The sequence below is a fragment of the Aotus nancymaae genome, unplaced genomic scaffold (assembly GCF_030222135.1).
Source record: "Aotus nancymaae isolate 86718 unplaced genomic scaffold, 86718_ANA_hifiasm-v0.15.2.pri h1tg000029l, whole genome shotgun sequence".
Taxonomy (NCBI): domain Eukaryota; kingdom Metazoa; phylum Chordata; class Mammalia; order Primates; family Aotidae; genus Aotus; species Aotus nancymaae.
Window position 1 is genome coordinate 43,414,744 of NW_026988442.1, and position 27,311 is coordinate 43,442,054.

Genomic DNA, 27,311 nt, shown 5'->3' on the forward strand with positions numbered 1-27,311 from the left:
AGCAATCCTTCTGCCTTGGCCTGCTGGGATTATAGGCGAACTTTATTTGCAATATATATATATATTTTTTTTGAAACGGAGTTTCGCACTTGTTACCCAGGCTGGAGTGCAATGGCGCGATCTCGGCTCACCGCAACCTCCGCCTCCTGGGTTCAGGCAATTCTCCTGCCTCAGCCTCCTGAGTAGCTGGGATTACAGGCACGCGCCACCATGCCCAGCTAATTTTTTGTATTTTTAGTAGAGACGGGGTTTCACCATGTTGACCGGGATGGTCTCGATCTCTTGACCTCGTGATCCACCCGCCTCGGCCTCCCAAAGTGCTGGGATTACAGGCTTGAGCCACTGTGCCCGGCCCTATTTGCAATATGTTAAGCATTTGTGTATATGCATGTGTGTTTCTGTGGGTGCGTGCACACTTGCACATGTGCATTAGCTAATTTCACTAGCTCTTTTACGCCGTGTTATCATGCAAAAAATGTTGCATTGTACCACTGCAAGCTTCTTCTTATAAATGTTCTACAAACTTTTGCAAGTGGTCCTGGCTACTGGAATCGACAAACATCTATCTAGGGAACTCTTTCTTTTGGATGGCGTGTGGGCCCAGGGTCAATTTAGAACCATGAATACAAGCAAGATGCAGATCAAATCCCACTGTAACTGTAGGCTAAAGAGAGCCTTTTAGCTCTATATCCTCATGGGGCTTGAAAAACACCTCAAATGCAGGATTTCCAGCCCTCTCAGGTATAAGTTGTGCCACATAGTCTGGATCTTGTTACTTTTACGATCACCAGAATAAATCAATTACCCTACATTTTTCTTCTTTTGGAATGATTAGTTACTATGTCATGATATTTTTCCACCAGAAAACTGTGTGCATCAGTGTTCTTAGTGGCCTTGAATAGGATGTTCATCCTCCATAGCTACCTCTAGGAAGGCTTGTCTGAGTGTCAGGGAGTCTCTCTCCATATATATGAATATATATAGGTACATGTATATCTAAATTATACATATAATTATAATTATATGTAATCTTTATATGTATAATATATATTATATAATTTATATTATATATAATTTATATATAAAATACATGGAACAAATGCACATATATTTTATGTGTGTTCTTCTTTACAGTCCTCTCGTTCCTTTTCCCATATTTTTCTTTCCTTCTCTTTGCAGTTCCATCTACTGTTTTACTGCTGCCCTTAGCTTATGCCAGTGTCACACAATGCTTGATCACCCTTTGTTTTCCTGTCCTTTTCAAAGCTTCTCAGAACTGAGCTTCAGTCCTTCAGAGGCATTTTCAGCAAGATAACAGAACATATCTATCCACTCATGAAAATGTTTGACTTATCTTTAATATTTAGATAAGAGATGATACTCAACATCCACAAGTTACTCTAAATGCTGGGGACCATAAGCACAGGGCAGGCCACGGTGAAGATCATTTTGAACGGGCAAGTCTTTCCATTTCCCTTACATCATACCAAGCAGACAAAGCCTAAATACAGGGCAGGACTTGCCTATGTGATGTACCATTCCAGTTCTTCTTTTCAGAGAATACTTGAGCAGGGACCCTGGGACACCACCAGCGATGGTGGGACTCCGTTTTGTAATCCAAACAAGCACAATCTAAATGAGTCCAGGTTGGAGCAGGTAAGGAGAAAAGGAGATGTGCTTTTGAAATCAGCCAATCTCATAGCCTGGAGCAGGCATCTGTCGTCAGCTGAATCACACTGCCTTGGGATTAGCCAGCTCTGCTTTCTGTTTTAACAATAAAAAGTCTTGCAAGACTGCTGGCATGTGAGACAGAGGTATCCAGAAAATTTTGGCATCTTTTCCAGCAGCATAATGAGTCTTAGGGAAAAGACTTGTTAGAGCGTGGTCCATGCACTCTACCACCAGAGAGAGGTCCATGTTCACAAAGGATGTATTGCCCTTCAGTTTGTCTAGACCTAAAAGAAGACAAAAGCACATTTACTCTTTGGAAGAAAGAGACGGCAGAGTGGAAGTCTAGGATACAAAGGGTAGGATGTATACAAGGGTATTTATTCTGAATTGTCCATTATAATTGAGGCTTATTGTGAGGATTTACTATCTATTCCTCAGAAAAGGATACTGCAGTGCTCTCTGTAGACCAGCGGCTCTCAAGATTGGGTGGGCAGTAGAATCTACTAGAGAGCTCATTAAAACCCAGGTTTCTGGGTCCCACCTCCAGAGTTTCTGACTGAGGTATGAGCTGGGGGCCCAAGAACGTGCATTTCTAACAAATTTCCAGACGATGCTGATGCTGCTGGTCCAGGGATCAAACTTTGAGAGCCAGTGCTTTAAAGCAATGAAGAAACAATACTTCATAAAGCCTAAGAGGCCCCTAAGCCTAGCAAGTTGTATGTTTGATTTCTAATTTGTTTTAGGGGATTCTGTATCTGTAGAAATTGTAGGTTGCACATGTGCTTGTGCGTGTATGTGCATGCAATGTGTGGATGTGAGTGTACAGTTGTATACCGCAGGCCTTTATGATTCTGTAAATAAAGAGAGAATCATCCCCAAATGTACTGACTCAGGAAGCTAAAAGGATCCCAGTCTCATGCAATGAAATGTTTGAATAATGAGTGGAGGTACCTTTAGAGAGGTAGGTATTTTGCAAGGGGTTGGTGGTGGTTTAGAATCCCAGTCTTTTCAATACATGGTATTGGGAAAACAGTATATGCAGAAGAATGAGACTGAATCTTACACCACATAAAAAAATCAACTCAAAATGGATTGAAGACTTAAACATAAAACCTGAAATTATAAAACTACAAAAAGAGGCCTGGCATGGTGGCTCATGCCTGTAATTACAGCACTTTGGGAGGCTGAGGTAGGAAGATCACTTGAGTCCAGGGAGTTCAGGATCATCCTGGGCATCATAGTGAGACCTCAACTCTATTTATATATATGAAAAAAAAGCTACCAAAAGAAAACATAAAGGAAATACTTCTTGACATTGGACTGGGCAAGGATTTCTTTGGATATGACCCCCAAAGCACAAAACTAAACAAAAGCAAAATGAGATAAGTGGGATTGTATCCTATTAAAAAATTTCTCCACAGCAAAGGAAACAGTTAAAAAAAGTGAAGAGACAACATATAGAATGGGAAAAAGTATTTGCAAAGTTTACATCTTATGCACAGTTAATAGCTAAAATATACAAGAAACTCAAACAACTCAACAGCAAGAAAAGAAATAAGCCGATTAAAAAATGGAAGAGAATCTGGATAGACTTTTCTCAAAAGAAGATACAAATGGCCAACAGGTATATGAAAAAAATGTTTGTCATCACTAATCGTCAGGGAAATGCAAATTAAAACCACAATGAGATATCACTTCACATTTGTTAGAATGTCTATTATCAAAAGACAAAAGGTAACAAGTATTGACAAGGGCGTGGAAAAAAAAGATCTCTGTATACTGTTGGTGGGAATGTAAATTAGTACAGCCATTATGGCAAATGGCATAGAGGTTACCCCCAAAATTACCATATGATTCTCACATACTTTTAAAACATACCTGAGTTGTGTCTTCTCAAGGGAAAGTTTTTAATGTTAGATCTTTCTTTCAACTTCAGGCCCATTGGCCACAAGTTGTTCAAAGAACCTAATAAGTCTTAGTGGCTATTTTAAACTCCTACTATCCCAGCTCAGGAAATTAAGAAAAGATGACTTTAAATCTGTGGTCTACTTTGGGACTGTACCTTTGGCTGATCTCCAAGTCCTGACTTGGAAACTCTAATAGGAACAACCAGTGTAAAACTGGGCTCAATGCCTTTGACATTTCTGAGGCAGAACACGTGAACCGGGAACCAAGCCAAAAATAATTGGAGATGGATGTCAGAAATATGTTCAAAGGCATTTAAAAAGTATTGGTGTCGATGTCAAACAGAAAACTCATTTAAATGAGGGGTTTTGTTTCTGAAGTATTAAGTTCAGTCTTAGACAGAAACTTTAGAGTCAGGAACTGAGAAGTAGAGCATTTGATGGCAGTGGTTCTAAACCTATAGTGACATGTCAGCACTAAGACGTTTGTCAGACCAGACATTTCAGTTGATATACAGATAATGCGTGTACCTCCGTGTGTGTGTGTGTGTGTGTGTATGTGTGTGTGTTTGGGTACTGGTGGTCAGAGGAGTCAGTCATTTTAAAAACCTCTCCAGGTAGGTCCGACTTGGCTTCTGGCTCTGCCCTGAAAACTCCTGACCATGAACCTTGCCACAGTTGACTGTCTTATCAAGTCCACTGATCAAGAGGCATGAGCACAGTTTGGAGGGATAGAGCTACACATAGTTAGGTGGAACCTTGCTCAACTCAAAGCAGGAGCTTGGTAAGTATTTGAGGAATATCGAGTAAACTTTTACTGAGCCAGGTAGTTTGTGGTAGAAGGGAAGCCCTGATAACAGGAGTTTGACCAAAGCCCTTAATGCCTTGTTCACATTATAGCACCATGGCCAAGCAGAAATGGCAGGGTCAGGCTGTCTGGGTCCAAATCTAGCTCTTCCACCCACTGGTGGTACAATTTTGGTAACTTATTTCTCTTTGCCTCTATTTCTATAAAATGAAGATGATAATAGAGCTTATTTAGGGACTTTAAGTGAGCATCCATGTAACACACTTAGAATGGTGACAAGTACTTAGTAAATATTTACTATTTGTTAGCCATCACTCTCTTTATTATTATTCTCCCATCTTTGACTCAATCTCTTGACTTATGTTACCTCTCTTTCCATCTCCTCCTCCATGTGTTCCTGCTCCAGAGAGTTTCCACCCAAATAATTCTTTCCTGTCCTTTAGGTCTCATTCAAACCTGACCTGCCCCATTCTTAACCAGCAATGCTCTTTTCCTGGTCTGAATTCCCTGGGCAATTAGAAACCACAACATCTAGCGCCGCTTACGGGCTGTTGGATTACCCCAAGAAGTAAAGGATCAGTTTTATTGTGTGCTGCATTGCTTCATTGTTTTACATTCTTGCTTGGTTACTTCCTGTTGTGAACTAGATTGTAAACTAGTTAAGGGTCAGAGGCTGAACCTTCTCTATCTTTTGTAACCACCATAAATCCTTACACAATGCCAAGCGTACAGCTGGTGAGGAGGTATGGCAGAGGCGAAGATGTGGGCTCGAGTCGCCTGCCTGGGCTCAGGTCCAGGCATGACTAGGAGGTGTTGTGTAATCTTGGGCAGGACATTTCACTTTTCCAAGCCTCTGCTCATTATTCTAATAGTTTCTGAGGAGTAAATGATATAATTCATAAGGTACTTAGCAGATAACTTGGCAGTTTGTAATTGCTCAGTAAATGTTTATAAACAGAAGCAAGGGATGGCACTGAAATTAATAGGAGATCCCTGATCCATCGTTAAGGTCCTTATTGGGGTCTTACTCTGAGAACCTTGTTATTTCATCTATATTTGAATCTCCTTCATGCTGTGCAGGACAAAGAATTCCAGAGGACTCTGGCACCACCCAGAAACTTACTTTTTTCAATGTAACCTTCTCCATATTGTTGTTTGATGTCTGGAGACAGTTGCTCCCAAATGGCGAGTTTCTTTTCAAGTGTCTTTACTGGATCTGCCAAGTTTGTTTTAAATAATCCTGGTTCAATGCATGAGACGTGCACACCAAAAGCTTTCATATCCCGTCTGTGAAAAGAACCCATTGAAGATGTTTAATCCAGGTCCGTTTAGAAAATACTTGCTATTTGGGTGACGATTTTCTTGTGAATCTTTTCATGGAATCACAGATTTGGGTGCATTGGACAGAAGTATCTTATCCTCCCGTCATTTTGCAAATGAGGAAACAGGTTGAGAGTGGTGAAGTGAGGGCTAGTTAACGGCAGGACAGGAAAGGGATCTGGGTGGACCCACCCCCAGGCCACTGTTGTTTTTCCTAGAGTGTTCTCCATGCTCTCTTCATTAACTTAGTGAGCATTCAGGTTAAGGACAGGTTTCTTATCAGTACTTAAACCACTTTATGGTGAAATGAACTAATGATAGCCTGGATGGACAAGTTCACGTCCATTCCAGGAACGTAAGGAGATTGCAGCACAAATGAGGACACGCTGAAAGACACAGTACGATAATCCCTGACATGACTAACCTGCTCCCTATGCTGTTGACCAAGTTTTTTTTTTTTATCATGCTGCTGCAGAAAACCAAAAGCCTACTCATTCCCTAGGCATCAAGATTTTACAGGAATCATAGTGCCCCTTTCTTTAAAGCAAACCAATATGCAGATGCTCCTTGAATTCAGATGGGGTCATATCTTGATGAACTCATTGTAAGTTGAAAATATCCTAAGTCAAAAATGTGTTTAATATCCCTAATCTGCCGAACATCACAGCTTAGCCTACCCTACGTTCAACGTGCTCACTTACACTGGCCCACAGTGGGGCAAAATCATCTGGCCATACAGGGCCCTGCGGGATAGCAGTTCTTTGTCCTGCGATTGGATGGCTGACTGGGAGCTGGGGTTCCCTGCCACTGCTCAGCATTGCAAGAGAGTATTGTACCACATATTGCTGCTGGTAAAAGATAAAATTCCAAATTCTAAGAAAATTTTATAATGTGTGCATCTCACTTTCACACCATTGTAAAGTCGAAGAGTCACTTTTAATATTGGAAGTCAGGGACCACCTGTCTAAAAAACTAGTGTATGAACAATCATTTCCTAAATTTGATTTCTGTTTCTACCAGGAATATATAATAAAAGGAAGTATTTTTTCATTTTATAGAACTCTTCATAGGATTTTTAAAAAGCTCTGTTAGTAAACTTACAATGTAATTTATTTTTTCTTAGGTTCTGCTTTCTAGCACCATTACTATTGTAAAGTTTGAAATATATTTTACTAAAAATGCAAGTTAACTTGACCTTGAAAGATTCTGAAAGGTATATGACTTGTGTTAAAGTTAAAAAATATTATTTCCCAACTTACTTATGTTTTATTCACCTGTTGTCTGATTTCCTTTAGATGGTGGAGGTAGCAGTGCCAAGAAGCTTCAGGAAGACTTTTCTCCCACCCCACTCACGAAAATAACGTACTAGCGACAAGTGGCTTAAGCCCTCTGACTTAAGGTAAGTAAAAACCATATGAAATCAGCATGCATGCTGGGAAAATGCAGCTTTAGGAGCCCAGGCCTCTCTCAGATGGACTGCTGCCCCTAAACCCCCTACATATCAAAATTGTGGCGTTGCCGCTGGATTGCGGCCTACCTACTTAACACCATTTAAAATACTAGTCCCATGATTCATTTAAGAAAAAAACTCTTAATTGATTACTTTTAGGCATGGCATAGCTGCATGGCAAAGCTCACAAATCCTTCTGTTGAAATCTTTTTTAAAGATGAGTAAATCTCTAAGTACATATACGAAAATTTTATTATGCTACTGCTGCTTGTAGAGTGGAACCAAAGGTCGATGAAAGAGACTAATGACTAAAGGTCAGTGAAAGAGACTTCATGACCTTGCTACTCAAAGTGTGATCCCTGAACCATGGGCAGAATCTGGAGCTTGTTAGAAATGTAGAGTCTCAGGCCCCTCTTCAGATCCACTTAATCAAAATCTGCATTTAAAAAGATCCCCAGGTGATTCAAATGCACATTAATTTTTGGAAGAATTATTCCAATATTATTGTGTTTATTTCCTAGGAGAATCAAACTTGGCAACCTGATCAAATGGGAAAATGGAGTTGCTCTATCTTTATCAATTTCAGTGGAATATTTTTAACCTTTTGTTAGTAAACTAAACCTATGTCCATGGTATAGATCATAAACTCTAACATACGCCTTCAACAAATAATAGTCTAATAAATAAATGGATGAGTCAAAGGAAAGACTATATATACCTAACTTTGTCGTCTCACTTGCCTATGGTAGCACCACTCAACTGAATATCTTCATTTGCTTCTCTAGCCCTTTCCTCCACCCTCTGTCTGCACATATCCTGGGAGGCTTACCTGCACTAACTATACTCTGGCTTCTGCTGAGTTCAGTCTATTGAAAGTTCCAGTGGGAGATCAGAAAAGAGGTGAGCAGGTCAGATTAGTTATCCTCCTGTGGTGTCAACACTGGTTATCTGATCTCGTAACTGAAAACAACAGCCTCTGTGTCTCCAGGTTCTGGAAACTGCCCTATCTCTTTGTCCCTTCAGTCCTCTGAAGAGAAATGCCCCTATTGTCATTAGTCCCTAGATACTATCCTTTGGGATTTTGGTAGATACCTCACATATGTTTATAAATAGTCTTTTAAGCAAACTCTGTGCCTTTTACCCAGTTTTAATGTGCCACCATTTCCTGCCAGAATCTTGACTGAAAAAATACTTGTACTTGAGGGGATTTGAACTGGTGGTGGTAAGTTCTGGTTCCAGGTAAGATGGATTAAGTACACTTCCCCAGTCTCATGGAATGCAGCTATAAAGCTTGGACAGCATGCATGGAGAAGCTATTTAAGAACTGGCGGTTTTCTACTGAAGGTTTAAATAGGATGGTACTGTTGTGTCTGCAACTGACAGCAAACCAACAGAGAAGCCTATTCTGATCTAGCCTCTCTATATGAGCCCCTAACTATTTGACAAACTGATCAGTTGAATATAAATTTGCTGCCACTCTAAGCATCATGTGTTAAGACAAAAAGTAAAAAGGAGTTACACTTAGTTCAAATCTCGGTTCTACCACTTAGCAGCTGCAAGTTTATTAATCTCTTTTAGTTTTAGTGGCATTATCTATACATTGGAAATAACTTAAACTAGAGCAGGATGGCCAAATAGAAGCCTTCACTGATCATCCTCCCCACAGAAACACCAAATTTAAAAACCCCACAAAAAAACTTCATAAAACCAAAACTCAGATGAGTGATCACAGTACCTAACTTTAACTTCATATCACTGAGAGAGGCCCTGAAGAGGGCCGGAAAGATAGTCTTGAATTGTTGATGTTACTCCCCCTTCATAGGCCAGCAGTGACCGTCTATGTGTGGCATGGAGACAGAATCTGCATACTTGGGGTGGGAGGGAGAGCACAGGGATTGTGGGACTTTGCATTGGAACTCAGTGCTTCCCTGTCACAGTGAAAAACAACACCAGGCAGAACTCAGTCAGCACCCACAGAGGGAGCATTCACACCAGCCCTAGCCAGAGGAGGAATTGCCCATTTCAGGAGATGGAACCTGAATGCCAGGTACCTCACCACTGTGGGCTCATGTGCTCTGGGGTTCTAAATAAACCTGAAACGCAGTCCAGGTCACAAGGACTGCAATTCCTGGGGAAGTCCTAGTAAGATGCCAGCTTGGACAGCCAAGGGAGTGCTTGTGCCACCCCTCACCCAACCCCAGACAGCACAGCTCACAGCTCTGGGAGAGACTTCTTCCCTCTGCTTGAGGAGAGGTGAGGGGGGAATAAAGAAGACTTTGTCTTGGGACTCGGATACCACCTTAGCCACAGGAGGATAGGGCATGAGGTAGAGTCCTGAGCCCCTATTCCAGGCCCTACCTCCTGGACAACATTTCTAGACTAATCCTGGGCCAGAAGGAAACCCACTGCCTTGAAGGAAAGAAACTAGTCCTAGAAAAATTCATTACCTGTTGGTTAAAGAGCCCTTGGGCCCTGAAAAATCAGGAGCAATACCCAAGGTACTCACCATGGGCCTTGGGTGAGACTCAGAGACATGCTGGCTTCAGGTGCAACCTAGGACATTCCCAGCTGTGGTGGCCATAGGGGGAGACTCCTTGTGCTTCAGAAAAGGAGAGGGAAGAGAGGGAAGGACTATGTATTGTGGTTTGGATGCTGGCTCAACCACAGTAGAATACAGCACCAGGCGAGTCCTAAGGTTTCTGACTCCAGGCCCTGGCTTCCAGTTGGCATCTGTGGGCACCCCACCCAGGGGTAGGGGGAACTTGTCACCCTGAAGGGAAGAACACAAGCCTCATTTCACCACCTGCTAATTGTAGAGCTTCAGGGCTTTGAGTGAACATAGGCAGTAGCCAGGTGATGTTACAGAGGGCCTTGGGTCTGACGCAGCGCAGTTCCAATGATGATGGCGGTCAGGGGCACTTGTGTCACTCTTCCACCAGCTCTAGGAAGCTTAGGATATGGACAGAAGCTCTACTTGTTTGGGAGAAAGTAAGGGAAGAGGACAAGAGTCTCTGCCTGGTAAACCAGATAATTCTTCCAGATCTTATCCAAGACTACCAAGGTGGTACCTCTGTGAGCCTATAATAGGCAGTCTTACTGGGCCTGGGGTGTCCCCTAATGAAGATATACGGCTGCAGGAACCAAAAAGTTAAATCACAACACCCAAGTCCCTTCAAATATCTGGAAAGCCTTCCCTAGAAGGATGGGTACAAACAAGCCCAGACTAACTCTTCAATGTACAGACATTAAAAAAAAAAAATCTACAAATATCAAGACCACTCAGAAAAACATGACCTCACCAAATGAACTAAATAGACACAAGAGAGAAATCCTGGAGAGACAGAGACATGAGACCTTTCAGACAGAGAATTAAAAATAGCTGTTTTGAGGAAACTCAATGAAATTCAAGATAACACAAAGAAGGAATTCAGAATCCTATCAGATAAATTTGACAAATAGACTGAAATAATTAAAGAGAATCAGCAGAAATCCTGGAGTTGAAAAATGCAATTCACATACTAAAGAATGTGTCAGCCCCTTACCAGCAGAACTGATGAAGCAAAAGAAAAAAATCAGTAAGCTTGAAGACAGGCTATTTGAAAATACAGTCAGAGAAGACAAAAGAAAAAAAAAAGAATGAGGCATAGCTACAGAATCTAAAAAAATAGCCTCAAAAGGGCAAATCTAAGAGTTATTGGCTTTATAGAGGAGGTAGAGAGAGAGAGATGGGGTAGAAAGTTTATTCAACAGAGAACTTTCCAAACCTAGTGGAAGACACCAATATTCAAGTACAAGAAAGTTATAAAACACTAAGCAGAATTAACCCAAAGAAGACTGCCTCAAGGCATTTATTAATCAAGCTCCCAAAGGTCAAGGATAAAGAAAGGATCTTAAAAGCAGCAAGATTTGTTTTGGAGAGTCCTCAAAAACAGAAAACATGCAACGGAGCTCCAACCCAAACTGGAAAGGAAGAAGTCAAATTATCCTTGTTTGCAGATGATATGATCTTATATTTGGAAAAACCTAAGACTCCACACACATAAAAAACTATTAGAACAAATAAATTCAGTAAAGTTGCAGGATACAAAACCAATATACAAAAATCAGTAGCATTTCTATATGCTAACAGCAAACAACACCAGAAAAGAAATCAAGAAAGTAATTCCATTTATAGTAGCTAAAAATAAAATAAAATGCCTAGGAATTAACCAAAGAAATGAGAGATCTCTGCAATAAAAACAATAAAACATTGATAAAAGAAATTGAAGAGGACACAAAAATATGGAAAGATATTCCATGTTCATGGATTGGAAGAATCAGTATTATTAAAATGTTCATAGTATCTAAAGCAATCTACAGATTCAATGCAGTTCCTATCAAAATACCAATGACATTCTTTACAGAAATAGAAAAAACAATCCTAAAATTTATATAGAAACACAAAAGACCTAAAGTAGCCAAAGCCACCCTGAACAAAAACAACAAAACTGGTGGAATCACATTACATGACTTCAAATTTTCTATAAAGCTATAGTAAACAAAACAGCATGGCACTGGCATAAAAATGGGCACATAGACCAATGGAACAGAACAGAAAACCCAGAAATAAATCCATACATTTACAGTGAATTCATTTTTGACAAAGGTGTCAAGAACATATATTGGGGAAAGAACATTCTTTTCAATAAATGGTGCCGGGAAAACTGAGTGTCCACATGCAAAAGAATGAAACCAGACCCTCATCTCTTACCATATGCAAAAATCATATAAAATGGATTAAAGATTTCAATCTAAGACCTGAAACTATGAAACTACTACAAGAAAACATTGGAGAAACTCTCCAGGACAATTGGCTGGGTCAAGATTTCTTAAGTAATAGGCCACAAGCACAGGCAACTAAAACAAAAATGGACAAATGGGATCATATCAATTTAAAAAGCTTCCGCACAGCAAAGGAAACCATAAAAAAGTGAAAAGACAATGCACAGAATAGGAGAAAATATTTGAAAGCTACACACATGACGAGGGATTAAAAATTAGAATATATAAAGAACTCAGACAACTCTATGGGGAAAGGTCTAATAATCCAATTTAAAAATGGGCAAAAGATCTCAGTAGATACTTCTGAAAAGAAGATATACAAGTGGAACATAGGTATATGGACAGTGCTCAACATCACTGATCATCAGAAAAATGGAAATCAAAAGTACAATGAAATATTATCTCACCCCAGTTAAAATGGCACATATCCAAAAGACAGGCACTAACAAATGCTGGTGATGATGTGAGAAAAGGGAACCCTCGTACACTGTTGGTAGGAACGTAAATTAGTACAACCACTATGGAAAACAGTTTGGAGTTTCCTCAAAAAACTAAAAATTGAGCTACCATGTGATCCAGCAATTCCACTGCTGGATACATACTCCAAAGAAGGGAAATAAATATATCAAAGAGATATATACACTATCATGTTTGTTGTAGCACTGTTCACAATAGCTAAAATTTGGAGGCAACCTAAATGTCCATCAACAGACAAATGGATAAAGAAAATGTGGTACATATATGCAATGGAGTACTATTGTGCCATAAAAAACAATGAGATCCTGTCATTTGCAACAAAATGGATGGAACTGAAGGCCATTATGTTAAGTAAAATAAGCCAGGTACAGAAAATGAAGTTCACATGTTCTCACTTATTTGTGAGAGCTAAAAATGAAAACAAACTCATGGAGACAGAAAGTAGAGAGATGGTTACTAGAGGCTTGAGAGGGTAGTAGGGGTGACAGGGAATGGTTAGTGTGTACAGAAATATAGAAATATAGCTAGATAGAATAAATAAGATCTAGTATTTGATAGCACAACAGTGTGACTACAGTCAATAACAATTTATTGTACATTTAAAAATAACTAAAAGAATATAATTGGATTGTTTGTAACACAAAGAAAGGATACATGCTTGGGATGATGGATACTCCATTTACCTTGATGTGATTACTGTGCATTGTATGCTTATATCAAAATATCTCTGATAACCATATATATACACACACACACACACACACACACACACACACTCTGTACTCACAAAAATTAAATACGGTAGACTTTTTAAAAGGTACTAAATAGGATGTCTTGTATATAATAAGTATTCAGTAAATGTTTGCAGCTATTATTTCCTAAGATGTCAATTAATCTGATTTACCTTAAGCTGTCATTGAAACCTTCCACTGCATATTTGGATGGCGTATAGCCCCCTCCAACTATTGCAAGGCGACCTCCAACGCTGGAGACATTAATAACTCTCCCCTGAGCTTTCTTGACCAAGGGAAGCATATTTAGTGTCACACTGATGAGTCCAAACAGGTTCACTTCAACAGGTTCTCTGTAGTCTTCTAGTGTCAGCCAGTCAGTGGGAGCCAACACACCGGGAACACCAGCATTATTGATCAGACCCCAGAGACCTAGGACAGAGAGGAAGGAAAAGAAGTGTGGTAAGGTAGTACTTATTTGCCACCTTTGATGAAAATACAGCCACTGCTTTGCACAACGCTGCCATTTCCTCCTTGAAGTCATTTTCCTGCTCTGAAATACTTTGCAGTTTTGGGAAGTGATAGCAGAGAGGGTGGGAGGCTAAATTGAAATAGTTGAAGTTCTCACTGTTATTCTATTTCTGGTTCTGAATGTCAAATACTGAAATTCTGTGAGTGAGTCTTTCTGCTTTTTAATCTCAGATGTAGAGTAAATTGATCTATTTTTCCTGCCTTGCTAGATGGTAAGGCCAGAGGATATTTATACAATGTTCTGCATGGACAAAGAGTGGTATCAATCTACTTCACACTTATTTTTGGTTAAGAATTCAGTCATTTGCTTGGGTTGTTTAAAATGGGAAACAGTATTGTTAAAGGTGTTGGAATTCAAGTGTTAAAAATCGAAGCCTTGTCAAATCATTGCTTTTGAACTTCAGACTCTCAGCTACATATGATCAAGATGTACTAGAAAAAATACCACAGACATTTGTTTATTCCTTTGTGGATCCCAACATCTTATTCATGAGAATATTTCAAACTTCATTCAAAGCCAATTAAAATTATTCTAGTTCAGAATGCAGTCATCCTCGCAGAATCTATTGCAGAATAAACATTTAATGGCTCACTACTCTACCTTAATTACTTGAGACACTCATACTCAAATTATCAGGCCATTTTTAACCTCGCTCATTGAAAATATGTGAGCTCTAGAATCATTCTGTAGTGAGAAGTGGGTCCCAGGTATCCAGATAGCAATTTGGTAATTGCCCCCATATTCTCCTGTAAATTTTAGCCTACATTCCTTTGCTGTATGTTGGGTGGGGGTGGGGGCAGGGAATAGCACTTCCCAGGAGAAGACCATGAAAAGTCAATACTTTCATCTCAGCTCTAAATTCACCTGAGACTTAGGCCCGAGGGTCTTCTGGGCTGTGTTTCTCATGCACACAGACAGCCTGTACTTGGGACTACTCAGAAGCTATCCTAAGATTAGAGAAGTACACAGCTGGTATTTAGAAGACACTTCGTTGAAAGGCCATTTAAAACCTGAGTGCATTTTATTTAGCTTTCGTTACCTCCCTATCCCTGTTCCATCCTCCCCACTTCCATGTCTCTCACCTTTTTCCCCGACTTTGTCCTTCACCCACTGGGTGGTCCTCTTGACATTCTCTGGGTCGGTCACATCCAGAAGCACAGTATGAAGTCTCTCTGAGGTTTCTGCCTTTAAAGCTGTTGATCCTGATTCAGTCAGACAGGCAGCGATTACATGAAATCCCTTTTTATCAAAAGTTTTGGCTGCCAAGTTTCCAAAGCCCGAGTCACATCCAGTGATAAAAATGTACTTATCAGTGATGTCTGCAATCTTTAGGTTTCCTTTACAAGTCCACAGAAAAACACAGAGGATTAGGAGGCCTAATACCCAAAAGAGCATTTTTTTCCCCTGTGTTTGATAGGTACACTCCTTTCTTGTATAATAAAAGAAGATGGTGTCCTGAGTGTTCAAAGTGAAAAAGAAAATTGAAATTAGAACCACCAAGGCATTATAAACCAGGACTGATGAATTTGACATATTTTAATGCATTCGTATGAATAAATAGAAAGTTAAAGAAGCAATAACTCTTATTTGATTGGTTGTTGGGAAGATGGCCATCTAAATGATAAATTGCTCGTCTAAAGTAATGCAAAAACTAACCAAGTAGTATTCGGAAGAATTAAATGGAAGAGAGGGAGGAGGGGGGCCATGGCAATTGACATAAGCCATTGAGTTGACATGACCAACTGGAGCTGTGTGGAGTGATGGCATTAATCCCAGGAGTGAACTCGTCTATCAGGAAGACAGACTCTTACAGTAAAATCTTACCTCTTGCTAGTTCATAAATCTTACCTCTTGCTAGAATGGGCTTAAAATCTATCAGAATGAATAAGTCCATTTTAATTGTTCTGTCATATTCCCAATTATCTTCAAACTGTCAGGAGAAGAACAGCATTTTGGTGTTGCCACTAAGAAGATATCCCCAACTTGATTTCCATTTTCGTATTTTAAATGGGTTAATGTTAATCTTCAACCCAATTCTGAGATCGTTACAACCCAATGCAGAGGAGTATTAAAGTGGGAGGCAACAAGTGAGTTCACCAAGAAAGGGTCAGATACATGGGAAGCGATTGAGAGAGCAATGCTGGCAATGCACCATGTCCCAAACCAGACTCCCATATCCTCAAGTTCTGTCTTCTCTGAACACCTATCTCCTGTGGGAAAAAAATCACATGGACAGAGGATAAAGTAAAGCAAATTTATGCTGTAAAACTGAAGATTTGACCATATATGCAGCAGAACTACTTGGAAAATTAATTTTCTCAGGGTTAGAGGTAGCCTAGGGCCTAAAATCAAGCAGGTAGAGGGCTTTCTTTCCCTTTTCCTCAGAATCCTGCATCTGCATTTCCCCTCAGCATATATTACCATGGGGTACTGGTGCCAGGGAACAGCAAGCCATTCAGAAAGAGCAAGTGGACAGGAACCTGAGGGCTATGCCTGGGTGCCAAGGCTGTATGGTTGGCTGCCTCAGGTCTGAGTACTATGGGCCCAGCCCTCCGCACTCATAACCACGGGGCAGCCCAAGAGAAAGAGATCATCAGCTCCCTCACCACAGAGGAGCAGGTCTGAATTGGCTCTCTTAGCCTGTGGAAGGGAGAAGGGCTAAAGAGAGCACCACATGTGGGAAAGACTTTATTTTCTTCCTCTATGACCCAAAAAGCTTCCTCCTGTGTCCGTGCAACATCATTGCCCTTATTCTTGACCCACCCTTAGACTCAAGAGGGGCTTTGAGTGCCTCACAGAGAACAATCAGTAGGCCCTGAGTTAAAGTTCATAACTTGCGGATGCTTTTGGAATCATAGCTATTCCTGGACACTGTGTTCAACAAGGAACTTCTAGGCGAAGTGAGTTTATAGACTTTGGACTTTATTTTCTTACAGTTATTTTCTGATTTTTCCTTTGGATTATTTTAAAAAATGCTTGTAAAAGTAATTTATGCTCAAGAAAAAACATAGGAAAAAAGAAGATAGTAATGGTTGTAACACTTGACTCAATATTTTTGTGCATTTTCATCATTTTTTCTGTATGTGTACATTTTTCTTTCTATATCAAGAAATACAAACATACAGAATTTTAAACACCATGCACACAGACACACACACACACACACACACACACTTTATTTCTACTGCTATATGAGAAACAGACTATTTCAGATTTTAAAAAATTCAATGTAATGTCTTCTTCATGTCTCAAGAAATTTTTGGGCTCTGCTTTTATCTTTCTTTCCCCAGAAGATCTTTAACTAAAGTAAAAAATAAAGGATAAAATTGTCATTTTGGCCAGGCACAGTGGCTCACGCCTGTAATCTCAGCACTTTGGGAGGCTGAGGCAGGTGGATTATGAAGTCAGGAGTTCTAGAACAGTCTGGCCAACATAGTGAAACCCCCTCTCTACTAAACATACAAAAAAGTAGCTAGGAGTGTGGCATGTGCCTGTTATCCCAGCTACTTGAGAGGTTGAGGCAGGAGAATCACTTGAACCTGGGAGGCAGAGGTTGCAGTGAGCTGAGATCATGCTATTGCACTCCAGCCCCAGCACAGTGTGAGACTCTGTCTCAAAAAAAAAAAACTTATCAGTTGATAAAAATTACCTCAGGGGAATATTAAAATATGTTAAGTTTGGAAAACCTACTTGATTCTTGTGGTGTACTATGACTATTTCTAAAATAGTCAAGTTTTTAGACTACTGTGGCTTAATAACTTGGTATAGTTTTTCCAACTCTTTTCTGTGTAGGAGTTATGAATTGTTAAAAGTCGATGTCCACGTAGCAGAATTTCCCCTTCTCAAATACATTACAAACATGTAATTATGGGAGAGGAAGTACAAAATTACATATTTAAACCTTTTAAGGAAATTTCATATTTATGAATTCAACTAGTACAGTGTTTTGCTCAAATCTACCTTCAGTAAATAATCACTGAATGGCTAAATGTTTAATATATTTTCTGAATAGATCTGTAGCTTTCATTGCAATCTAAACTCCTAGGGGAATTATTTGAAGAAGACAAATATTTGTGGGGTTTTATGTTCTCTAGAGCAGAGAGTTGGAAGTTTTTGTTGTCATTTTTCCAGGGGCATGCATGAGGGAGTAACAGTAAAATATGGCATACATTAGTAAGGCATCGTATGCTGCACTTTCACACACAAGACTCGTTTTGTCCTCTCAACAGTGTTTTGAGTTAGAAAGGGCATTTTCTTTGCCCCAGAAACCGGCTCAAAGCAACAAAGTGATTTGCCAAGGTCACTGGGACTGGAGTGCTATCCACTATATGAGACAGATGAGGGGCGCTGGGGACTGAAGTGCTCCACTCTGGGCTGGGCTGAGAAATGTCCAAGCTGACAAGCTGAGCTGATAAAGTCAACACTTCACAGCTTGCCCATGCTTGCTGAGAGGCTGGGATAAAAGTCCATTGACCAAAAGCAACATCTGACATCTGAAGTTGTGGCTACAGGGTCATCTCCCCTCATGGCCTCCTCTGTCACAGTATAATAACTGACTCAAGGTCCCAGAGGGAAAGTAGATGAGGGAATAGGGGAAGGAAAGACACAAGGAGGATATATTCTGTTCCTGTGCATGAAACTGGGTTACCAGCCCCAAAGGGATTGAATTCAGTTAGATGGATGACTTGGGCATCTATGAAAGCATATCAGGCAAAGGGATGCCATCAGAGCTTTGAGAGGGTGTGTGGATAGAATTCAGGGATTTCTCCAACTGGATAGGAAAAAGATTCCATCTTTTTTTTTTCAAAACTGTAACTGAAGTTTAGCACAATCTTCAATTATCAAAGAAACAACAAACTATGGTAGTATTTGTATTGCCTGTGATTTTGTTACTAATAGAAAAAGTACATATTTTCATGGTACACTGCATTTGTTGGAGTTATCTCAAAGTATGATTAATGCTGATTACTACTTCAAAATTATGGTGGTTATTGTTCCTGCCACCATATGATAATAAAATAAACAAATATTTTAGATGTATTTCAATACAGTAGGTTTCTTTTGTAACACTATGTATTTCACTTCAAGTGTTAAAAAATTATTCTCACTTCTGAGGTAGCTGTAGTTGTGACAGTCATGCCAATCCAAATTTCCTAGGACATACTCCAAAAAATATGTACAATTCAATGAGAAGAACAAATAAAATCCATGCCACCACCAGAACTAGAAAACAGACAATCCAAATATTTCAAATTATTTGATTGAGAAAATAAGCACAGTTGAGCCCTGAACAACATGGGTTGTTTGGATCCCATAATGGGGTCCAACTGCCTGGATCCACTTAGGTGCTTATTTTCTTCAGCCTCTGCCACCCTTGAAACAATAAGACCAACCTCTCTTCATTTTTCCTCCTCAGCCTACTCAACATGAAGATGATAAGGATGAAGACCATTATGATGAGCCACTTCCACTTAAAAAACAGTAAGTGTATTTTCTCTTCCTTATGCTTTTAATTATATTTTCTTTTCTCTAGCTTACTTTATTATAAAGGTACAGATTATAATACATATACAAAATATGTGTTAATTGACTATGTTATTGGTAAGGCTTCTGGTCAACAGTAGGCTATAAGTGAAGTTTTGAGGGAGTCAAAAGTTATATGTGAATCTTCAACTGCATGGGGCCTCTAATCCCTGTGTTGTTAAAGGGTCAACTGTAAATCAGTTGTGGCTTCACATTGTTAGAAAGAGGAGCAGCAAATATGAAAAGGGAGAAGCTGGAACGAACCCTGCGGAGTGGGATTATAGTTGGAAGAATCGGTAAGAACTCATGGTTTTTAATATGAATAAGTAAATATAGAAATAGGTAACTTTCAGGCCGGGTGCGGTGGCTCACGCCTATAATCCCAGCACTTTGGGAGGCCAAGGTGGGCAGATCACAAAGTCAAGAGATCGAGACCATCCTGGTCAACATGGTGAAACCCTGTCTCTACCAAAAATACAAAAATTAGCTGGACGTGGTGGTGCGTGCCTGTAGTCCCAGCTACTCGGGAGGCTGAGGCAGGAGAATTTCTTGAACCCGGGAGGTGGAGGTTGCAGTGAGCCAAGATTGCACCACTGCACTCCAGCCTGGCACCTGGCGACAGAGTGAGACTCTGTCTCAAAAAAAAAAAAAAAAAAAAAGAAATAGCTAATTTTCTAGATCTACCTGATGAGCTAGAAACAATGACACTCCAATAGCAGTGAACATACCAAGGGCTCAGATACTGATTTCTAAACATTGTGTTCATGTGCTTTGGAAAAGCTAACATCAGGGCTGAGCTGGGATGGGAATGTACAAAATAAGCCTGGAGCATCTTATGCTACAAGCAAGTAAGTGCTCAAAGAATGCTGGAGTTATATCACTAGTACATAGGTGTCAGCTGGAAAGGGCTCCCACTGGCCAAGAATGAGACAATTTGAGCATCAAAGCCAATAGTGGATAATAATCCATTGAATAAGATATGAATTCATGAATCCATTCTGAGGTAAATCAATCAATAAGGGTAAAGTGAAAAGATTTCCTCAGAATTAATATGCCCATCTAATAAGTGTCTGAGGAATGATGGAATTAGAATATAACCATTTGGCAACTGACATAGCAACAAGGGTTTCAGGCAGGAATGATCAATAGATGCTAAAACTAGTGGGTGAAATTCGGATGAGAGGCAGTAATTAAAGAATCTCAAAGAATCTACCTGTCATGTACTTTCAAATTAAAGAGAGAATAATAGTAATTTATAGTGGAAAAATCTGACAGATACCATCTTAACCAAGTGATAAGGCTTCACATCACTAGTTATGGGACAAACCAGTGTCACATGCCGTCGGATATGGCACACAGGGAAATACAACAGCTCTACTGTGCAGTACCCAAAGCTGATTATGCATGGGGAAACGTCTTCCAGTGCTACTAACTATATGGCTGTACTCTTCAAAAACATCAAAGTCATGAAGGAAAAGAAAGACCGAGGACCATTTCAGATCAAAGGAGACCAGCAAGATACAACAACCACATGCAACGTGTGATCCTGGATCAATTTTTTTTTCTTTTTTCAGAAAGAACGTGATTAGGCCAGTATGTGAAATTTGAATCAGATGTTAAAATTTGATAAATAGTATTGCATTAATATTAATTTCTCAATTTTGATAATTATACTATGATGATGTAGAACATGGCCTACTTTTTAGGAAATACACGTTGAAGTATTTAAAGAGTAAGGAGCATCACGTCTTCAACTTACTCTCAAACGTTCAAGAAAATAATAATGATATGTATATAAATAAATAAATAAGCCTATTAAAACCACACATATACCTATGTATATAAAGACAGCATGAGAAGGCAGATGTGGTAAAATGTTAATATTTGAGGAATCTGGGTTGTCCTAGTCTCTAAATTTTTCCATAATTCTGAAATTATTTCAGAATAAAAAGTTTAAAATTTGGCAAAGGAAAATAAAGCTTCTTTTTTTCTGTGAAAGTTTTATTGGGATGCTTTGGATGTCATGCACAAGATAAGTAAGAACCCCAGAATTTTGGATATAGTAACTTGGATACCACACTACCTGTTATCTACACATTGGTAGGCTCACCCCTACAGCTACCAGAGAAGAACAAAAGCTCAGACCAAAGTAGTTGGATTCCCTCTTTACTCCTCATCATCCATTTCGCTTCCCCCTCAATCTCCACCTTCTCTATGCAAACCCATTTTTCCCTGGTGACAAGCAAACAGGCACTTTTCTGCTGTTAAGAATGGACTCACATTAAAATGCATTGTCCTCATGAGGTACAGCTCTGGGCTGAGGGTCGTTCAGGCCTACAGTCTGAATCCTAGGAACTGCCGATGTTGACCTAGAGTTTTGCTAACACTGTCCTTAACCCAAGTATTTTTGTCCAGAAATGCTGGTTCTGCTCTAGACCACTTGACTAAGTCAATCACAAACACACACATATCTTTGACCTCTAGTAATATGTTAGCCAAGATGCCACCTCTGAGCAGCAACCTGGGTCAGAGCCGTGAGAACATGACCTATACACAAAGCTAACTGATGGCCAATTGGTTCATCGACCACTGAGAAATAAATGAGTAACAGCAATTAATAGGGCTACCTCAACCACACTATGCCAGCTGTGATCGCCTCTGCATGGCCCCTTGGTCCCAACCATTTAGAAACTCCAGAAACTGACCTTAGTTGCTTCAGTTGTTTGCTTATCTGCTGTGTCTTTCAATTTATCTCACAACAAATTGTTTAATAGGGCGTAAATCTCTTGGTTGGAGGCAGTAGAGCAGTAGTTAGGATTCCGAACCTCAGAAGCAAGCAGGCAGAGATGCCATCCCAGTGTTACTATCATCAGAGGGCCCTTGGACAAATTAACTTTTTGTTAGCCTCAATTTTCCTACCTGTAAAATAGAAGTACAACATCTACGTTGGAGAGTACTGAGTGAGGTAAAGTGACCTAATGTCTGCCTTGTTATCTTCAGGGCAGAATGAATCGCTTTCACTTTATGAGGCAGTCTACTCTGTGTATTGCTCCTATTTAGGCATGGGTTCCTCCACCTCAATACTTTTGATATGTTGGACCAGGTAATTATTTGTTGTGGGGTCAGTCCTGTGCATTGTAGCATAGGATTTAGTGGCATCCCTGACCTCTACTCTCTAGTCAGCAGTAGCACCCCTCCCCCAGTTGTGACAACCAAAAATGTCTCCAGATAATGCCAAATGTCTTCTGGGGAAAAAATATCCCCCAGCTGAGAACCACTGTTGTAGCGCTTCCGAGTTTGGGGACTCCAGAACATCACAGCACTAGAACTACTTTTTTGGAAACGTAGTCTTTGGTTCCTTTGTAGTGTCACGTTGATGAGTTTCTTTTTTTAATGGCCTTAATGGAAAACTTGTGTTGCCTTATAAAAATTACTCATATCCTTATGCTGTAAGCATTAATTTCTCTATATATAAGTATTTTAAAACATCTTTTTGTCATCAGGAGGATAGGAGGCTGACATGGTTTGGCTCTGTGTCCTCACCCAAATCTCATCATCCAATCACCTCCCGTTTGGTCACTCCCTCAAGGTTTACCCCATGCTGTTGGCCCCATGCTGTTCTCCTGATAGTGAGGCAGTTCTTAACGAGATCTGATGGTTTAAAAGTGGTGGTTACCCCTGCGATCTTCCTCTCTTCTGCTACCATGAAGAAGGTACTTGCTTCTCCTTCACTTTCTGCTATAATTGTAACTTTCCTGAGGCCTCCCCAGTCATGTGAAACTGTTGAGTTGGTTAAACCTCTTTCCTTTATAAATTACCCAGTCTCAGGCAGCTCTTTATAGCAGTGTGAAAACAGACTAATACAGAGGCCATTAGCAAAGCCAAACTTATGTATGATACCATTTATGACTTTAGAAATTACCAAATTAGTCCTCATAGTATTTGTGAGGTCTGGATTCCAGCCGTGCCTTTTGAGCTTGAGCCGCTACAAGCTCCTCTGGGATACCCTTTGATGGGTGGCCAGCTGACTCCACAGAATTCAAAATATCCTCCTAGTAAATCTATGGTCCTCAAGTTCCTGGTTGACCAAGACAGGGAGGAATGATAATAACTACTATGGTTCATTGAGTACTTAACATGTTCTAGGCCCTCTTCTAGGATCTATAAATATTTATCTTATTTACACCTTACCATAAAATTATCCTCATTATAGAGAGGAGGAAACACATTCAGAAGGTCTGTTTAATTGGCCCCAGCTACAAATGTAGTGGTGATTCCGGGACTGACCCAGACCACTGAATTCTACCACTGCTGTCTGCATTCCCACTCAACTCTGGGCTATGCATACACTTCTCTACATCACCAGTTCTTGCATGATACTTGCCGTTATGTTGATGTTTGCTAAATGTTGTATAGCAAAGAAGGAAAAGAGGAAGGAATGAAGGAAGCCTCTACTCTAGCTCCAGAGTTCTAGTGATAAATGGATTAATCTTTGAGATCTCTGAATTGCTGGGGCAAAAGGATAATAGCAATTATACTATAATATTCACATTTCCAATTTCGATAACATTAAAAAGTTTTGGAAAGTGTTTATGTAATATTTATCTCATGTAATTGTCAAGATATTTCTTGTGTAGAGTATAGGTCATAACTATGGTCACTTGCCAGAGAGTGACCAGAACTACAACTTCAATCTCTGAACTTTTAAACTGTGTGAAAAGAGAAAGAAGAACTGCAAAGAGATGAACACATTTTGAGTTGACAGCGGGCACAAGAACAGTTTATCAAAAGTTCTTTACCATACCACAAAGATTCAAAAGAAACCAAGAAAGGAGAACTAATTCTGTCTTTCAGACACCATGCACAATGATTTATAGTAACTGCCTGTCAGCAGCCAAAGGAAAAGATTACAAGTGCTCTCCTTGATCACTTCTGCTTTTCTTAACTTTCTCTTCCTGGATTTCTTTTCATAGTAAAAAAGTTTAAATAGGATTTTTTTTTCACTTCTCTTATTTACCTTCCTCTGTTCCTTAAAAATAAATGACACATCAAAAAAAAAAAGAACAGAAAATATCTCAATATTATTGTGAGGTATACTTTTCATAAGCAATGTAGAGTTCTAGATAGTTCCTCCCAGACCAGTTGATTTTATTTCCACATAACTTCGTGAAGTGTTTCCTTTTAGAAAGCAATACCAAAGCTAGTCAACCACACTGACAGGAGTTTGTAGAATCTTTCTTTACTTCCAATGTGTTGCAATTGTGGCCCAAGCTGAATCAACAACTATGATGTTTACCAAAATACATCAAATAGAAAGCATTGAGCAATGATCTCCTGAAGCATTCTCTTTTAGGAGTTCTCTTGCACAGGCTTTCTTAATACTGAAAGTCACTGAACAGGTATGCCCCCTATACCTTTAAATATTGTAAACCTAGTTAACTTACACAGCATTCCGTTTCACTTTTTCCTTTTCATTGAGGTAAAAAAGAACTATTTTTTGTTTGTTTGTTTGTTTTGTTTTTAAAAAAAAAAAAAAAAAAACCCAAGTGGCCTTTTAGAGATTTCTGGTGCACTTTAAGAAAAATGGACACTGGAACCTATTGACACAAACTAAAGAATTATGTTTCTTGTAATCCCAGCACTTTCGGAGGCCGAGGCGGGTGGATCACGAGGTCAAGAGATCGAGACCATCCTGGTCAACATGGTGAAACCCCGTCTCTACTAAAAATACAAAAAATTAGCTGGGCATAGTGGCGCGTGCCTATTATCCCAGCTACTCGGGAGGCTGAGGCAGGAGAATTGCCTGAACCCAGGAGGCGGAGGTTGCGGTGAGCCGAGATCGCGCCATTGCACTCCAGCCTGGGTAACAAGAGCGAAACTCTGTCTCAAAAAAGAAAAAAAAAAAAAAAAAAAAAAAAAAAGAATTATGATTCTGTGAAGAGTGTTCAAATGGGCCACCCAGAAATCTGAACAAAAAAAAAAATTTTTTTTAATGGAGCCAAGGGACCCTAGGTTAAATGTGCTTGCATTAATCAACAAATGCTTTTTTTAAGAGTCTGACTGCAATAATAATTATAATAATTATTATCCTGCTGATGATATATTTGAGTTAGTATTTATCATCATGGGAGGGTAAGTCCCTTACTCAATGGATGAAGAAGCTCCTCCTCTGGTTAGTTACACTTCCCTTGATTCCTGCTTCCCTGAAGGTGGGAGGTAATCCTCGGCTGCCAAACTGTGCTTTGAGGAGTGGGACAGCGAGGCATGGAGCTCATGTGTGCTTCCGCTACAGATTCACTCAGACAGCCTCATCGGGACACAACTGCCCTCCTCCCAGCAGATGTGGACCAACTCCCTCACATACGGAGATCTGCTGGATTTGCATTTTGCATTTTTAGTTCTAAGGATAAAAGCACCTCTGTTTTTCTTTTGCCTTCCTTCAAAACTTTTAAATTATAATTCACCATCATGTCCATAACTATTCATTAATTATCCCGAGTCCCTCCTAGGTTTATTATTTTGACAATGTTTCCTGACAGTATTAACAGGTTAAGAATTATTGTTAAAGCTATGATTACTTTATTTATGGTCATTGTATAAAAATTACTAGCTGAGAAAGATTATATGTTGCGTATAATTAGCATTCGTAGTCACAGGCTTTAAGGAAAACTTAGAACATAGAACGTATGTATTGATTCCAAAAACATATTTGAAACTTCAATATATTTCAGCCACAGTGATCTTTAGGCAGAAGAAAAGGTCTGAGTTTTTAAACACTGTCCGTTAAGATAGTGCCATTTGTTATAAGAGTTTTAACACTGATTCCCATTTTCTACCCTTTAAATGTATGAGTTAATGATTTTTTATGTGTACTTAAACATTGAGATTTGTTCTAAAATCTGAGCACCTCTTTGAATATTAAAAATAGAATACAAAGGTGGTGTAACATTTAACTTTCATTTTATGCAGCGTGTAGCCAAGGACATTTTTAGAGCAGTTAATATATGCCAAGGGTTACTAAGATCAATATAGCACAGAAGCACAATCTGTGCCCTTGGTCTAATAGCGTAGCAGGACATTTCAGAGCCATTTGTACAACTCTAACTTGATTGTTGATTTGAAAATGTATTTATTGAAGTACACCTGTTAAACATCAAGCCATTGAAAGAGAGCCATATCACTATTTAAAAAACCAAACCACCAGGTCATAAAATGGGGAGTAAATACCTGAAGCAGGCTTATTGCTACCACCCCAGGATCCAGGGATCAAATATGAACTGTTGGGAATTTCCCTGCTTTTTCATAACCTACGAGGCATTTTTCTCCCTCAGTTTAGCGTATATGTGTATGTGTTCACATAAACTGACATCTGATAATATTGATAAAGCCAACAGATTAACAGATCAGACCTGCAGTTGACAGTGAATCTGTTGCTTCAGTAAGAAACTCACCTAAGATTCCTGCGCTTTTTGGAAACTTTTCCCCTCCAGTTTCCAAATAATCATAAGATTCATAGAGGGTGTCAAGTAGGCACAGAGAAAATAACAAAATACAAATGGAAATGGGATGCTAGGATGCTAAAGGACATTCAGTAAGAGTCCTGGAGGAGTTTAAGGCAAGATCCCAGGTCACACTGATATCATTTCTATGGTGAGATGGACCCAGCTCCCTTCACTGCGTTCTAATATGTTACATTAAAAGAAGTAGCAACAGTTGACCACAGCTTGAAAGACCATTGATTCATTCTGCAAAAGTGAGAAAAATCAAAGAAAGTTTAGATTGACTTGATAAATAAAAGAATAAATGACGAAAACTGTCATCTAGTTACCTTATTAAAGATGAAGCGTGACACAGAAACTGTTGGTGGACTTGCTCAGCTGACGGCAGCCTTCCTGCTGTGCACGGGGAAGGAAGAGTTGTGCCACCCCGGCCAAGCTGATCGTCTTGAGGTCGAGGTGCCTGGGTTTCCGTCAAGCTCTGAGTACTACATGTGTGAGGAGTCCTCAGGTCCTCTCCTTGCTCTGTGAGTCACTCCCATCGTGACACAACGTGATGACTAAATCTCTCTCGAATA

The 27,311-nt window shown here is 39.7% G+C and overlaps 1 protein-coding gene across 6 annotated transcripts; it reads right to left on the reverse strand.

The window, feature by feature from the left end:
• Positions 1-1,340: 1,340 nt before the first annotated feature.
• DHRS9 (dehydrogenase/reductase 9) lies at positions 1,341-27,311 on the reverse strand. Of its 6 annotated transcripts, none has more exons than XM_012440656.3 (5): positions 27,066-27,311; positions 14,797-15,169; positions 13,356-13,614; positions 5,507-5,670; positions 1,341-1,955 (listed from the first exon to the last, which is right to left on the reverse strand). In XM_012440656.3, the coding sequence occupies exons 2-5, from the start codon at positions 15,107-15,109 to the stop codon at positions 1,732-1,734; spliced, it is 960 nt and encodes a 319-aa protein (XP_012296079.3). In that variant the 5' UTR covers positions 15,110-15,169; positions 27,066-27,311; the 3' UTR covers positions 1,341-1,731. The 6 variants fall into 6 exon arrangements, with proteins under 6 accessions (XP_012296079.3, XP_012296081.3, XP_012296078.3 ...); XM_012440658.3 differs by lacking the exon at positions 27,066-27,311 and adding an exon at positions 21,943-22,132; XM_012440655.3 differs by lacking the exon at positions 27,066-27,311 and adding an exon at positions 21,518-21,917.

Coding starts and splice junctions, on each gene's coding strand:
- DHRS9 (XM_012440653.3), bottom strand. CDS start 15,247: ATGTCAAATTCATCAGTCCTGGTTTATAATGCCTTGGTGGTTCTAATT. Junction 13,615..14,796: donor GGACAAAGTCGGGGAAAAAG/GTGAGAGACATG, acceptor TCTCTGTCCTAG/GTCTCTGGGGTCTGATCAAT. Junction 5,671..13,355: donor GGTTTCAATGACAGCTTAAG/GTAAATCAGATT, acceptor TTCTTTTCACAG/ACGGGATATGAAAGCTTTTG.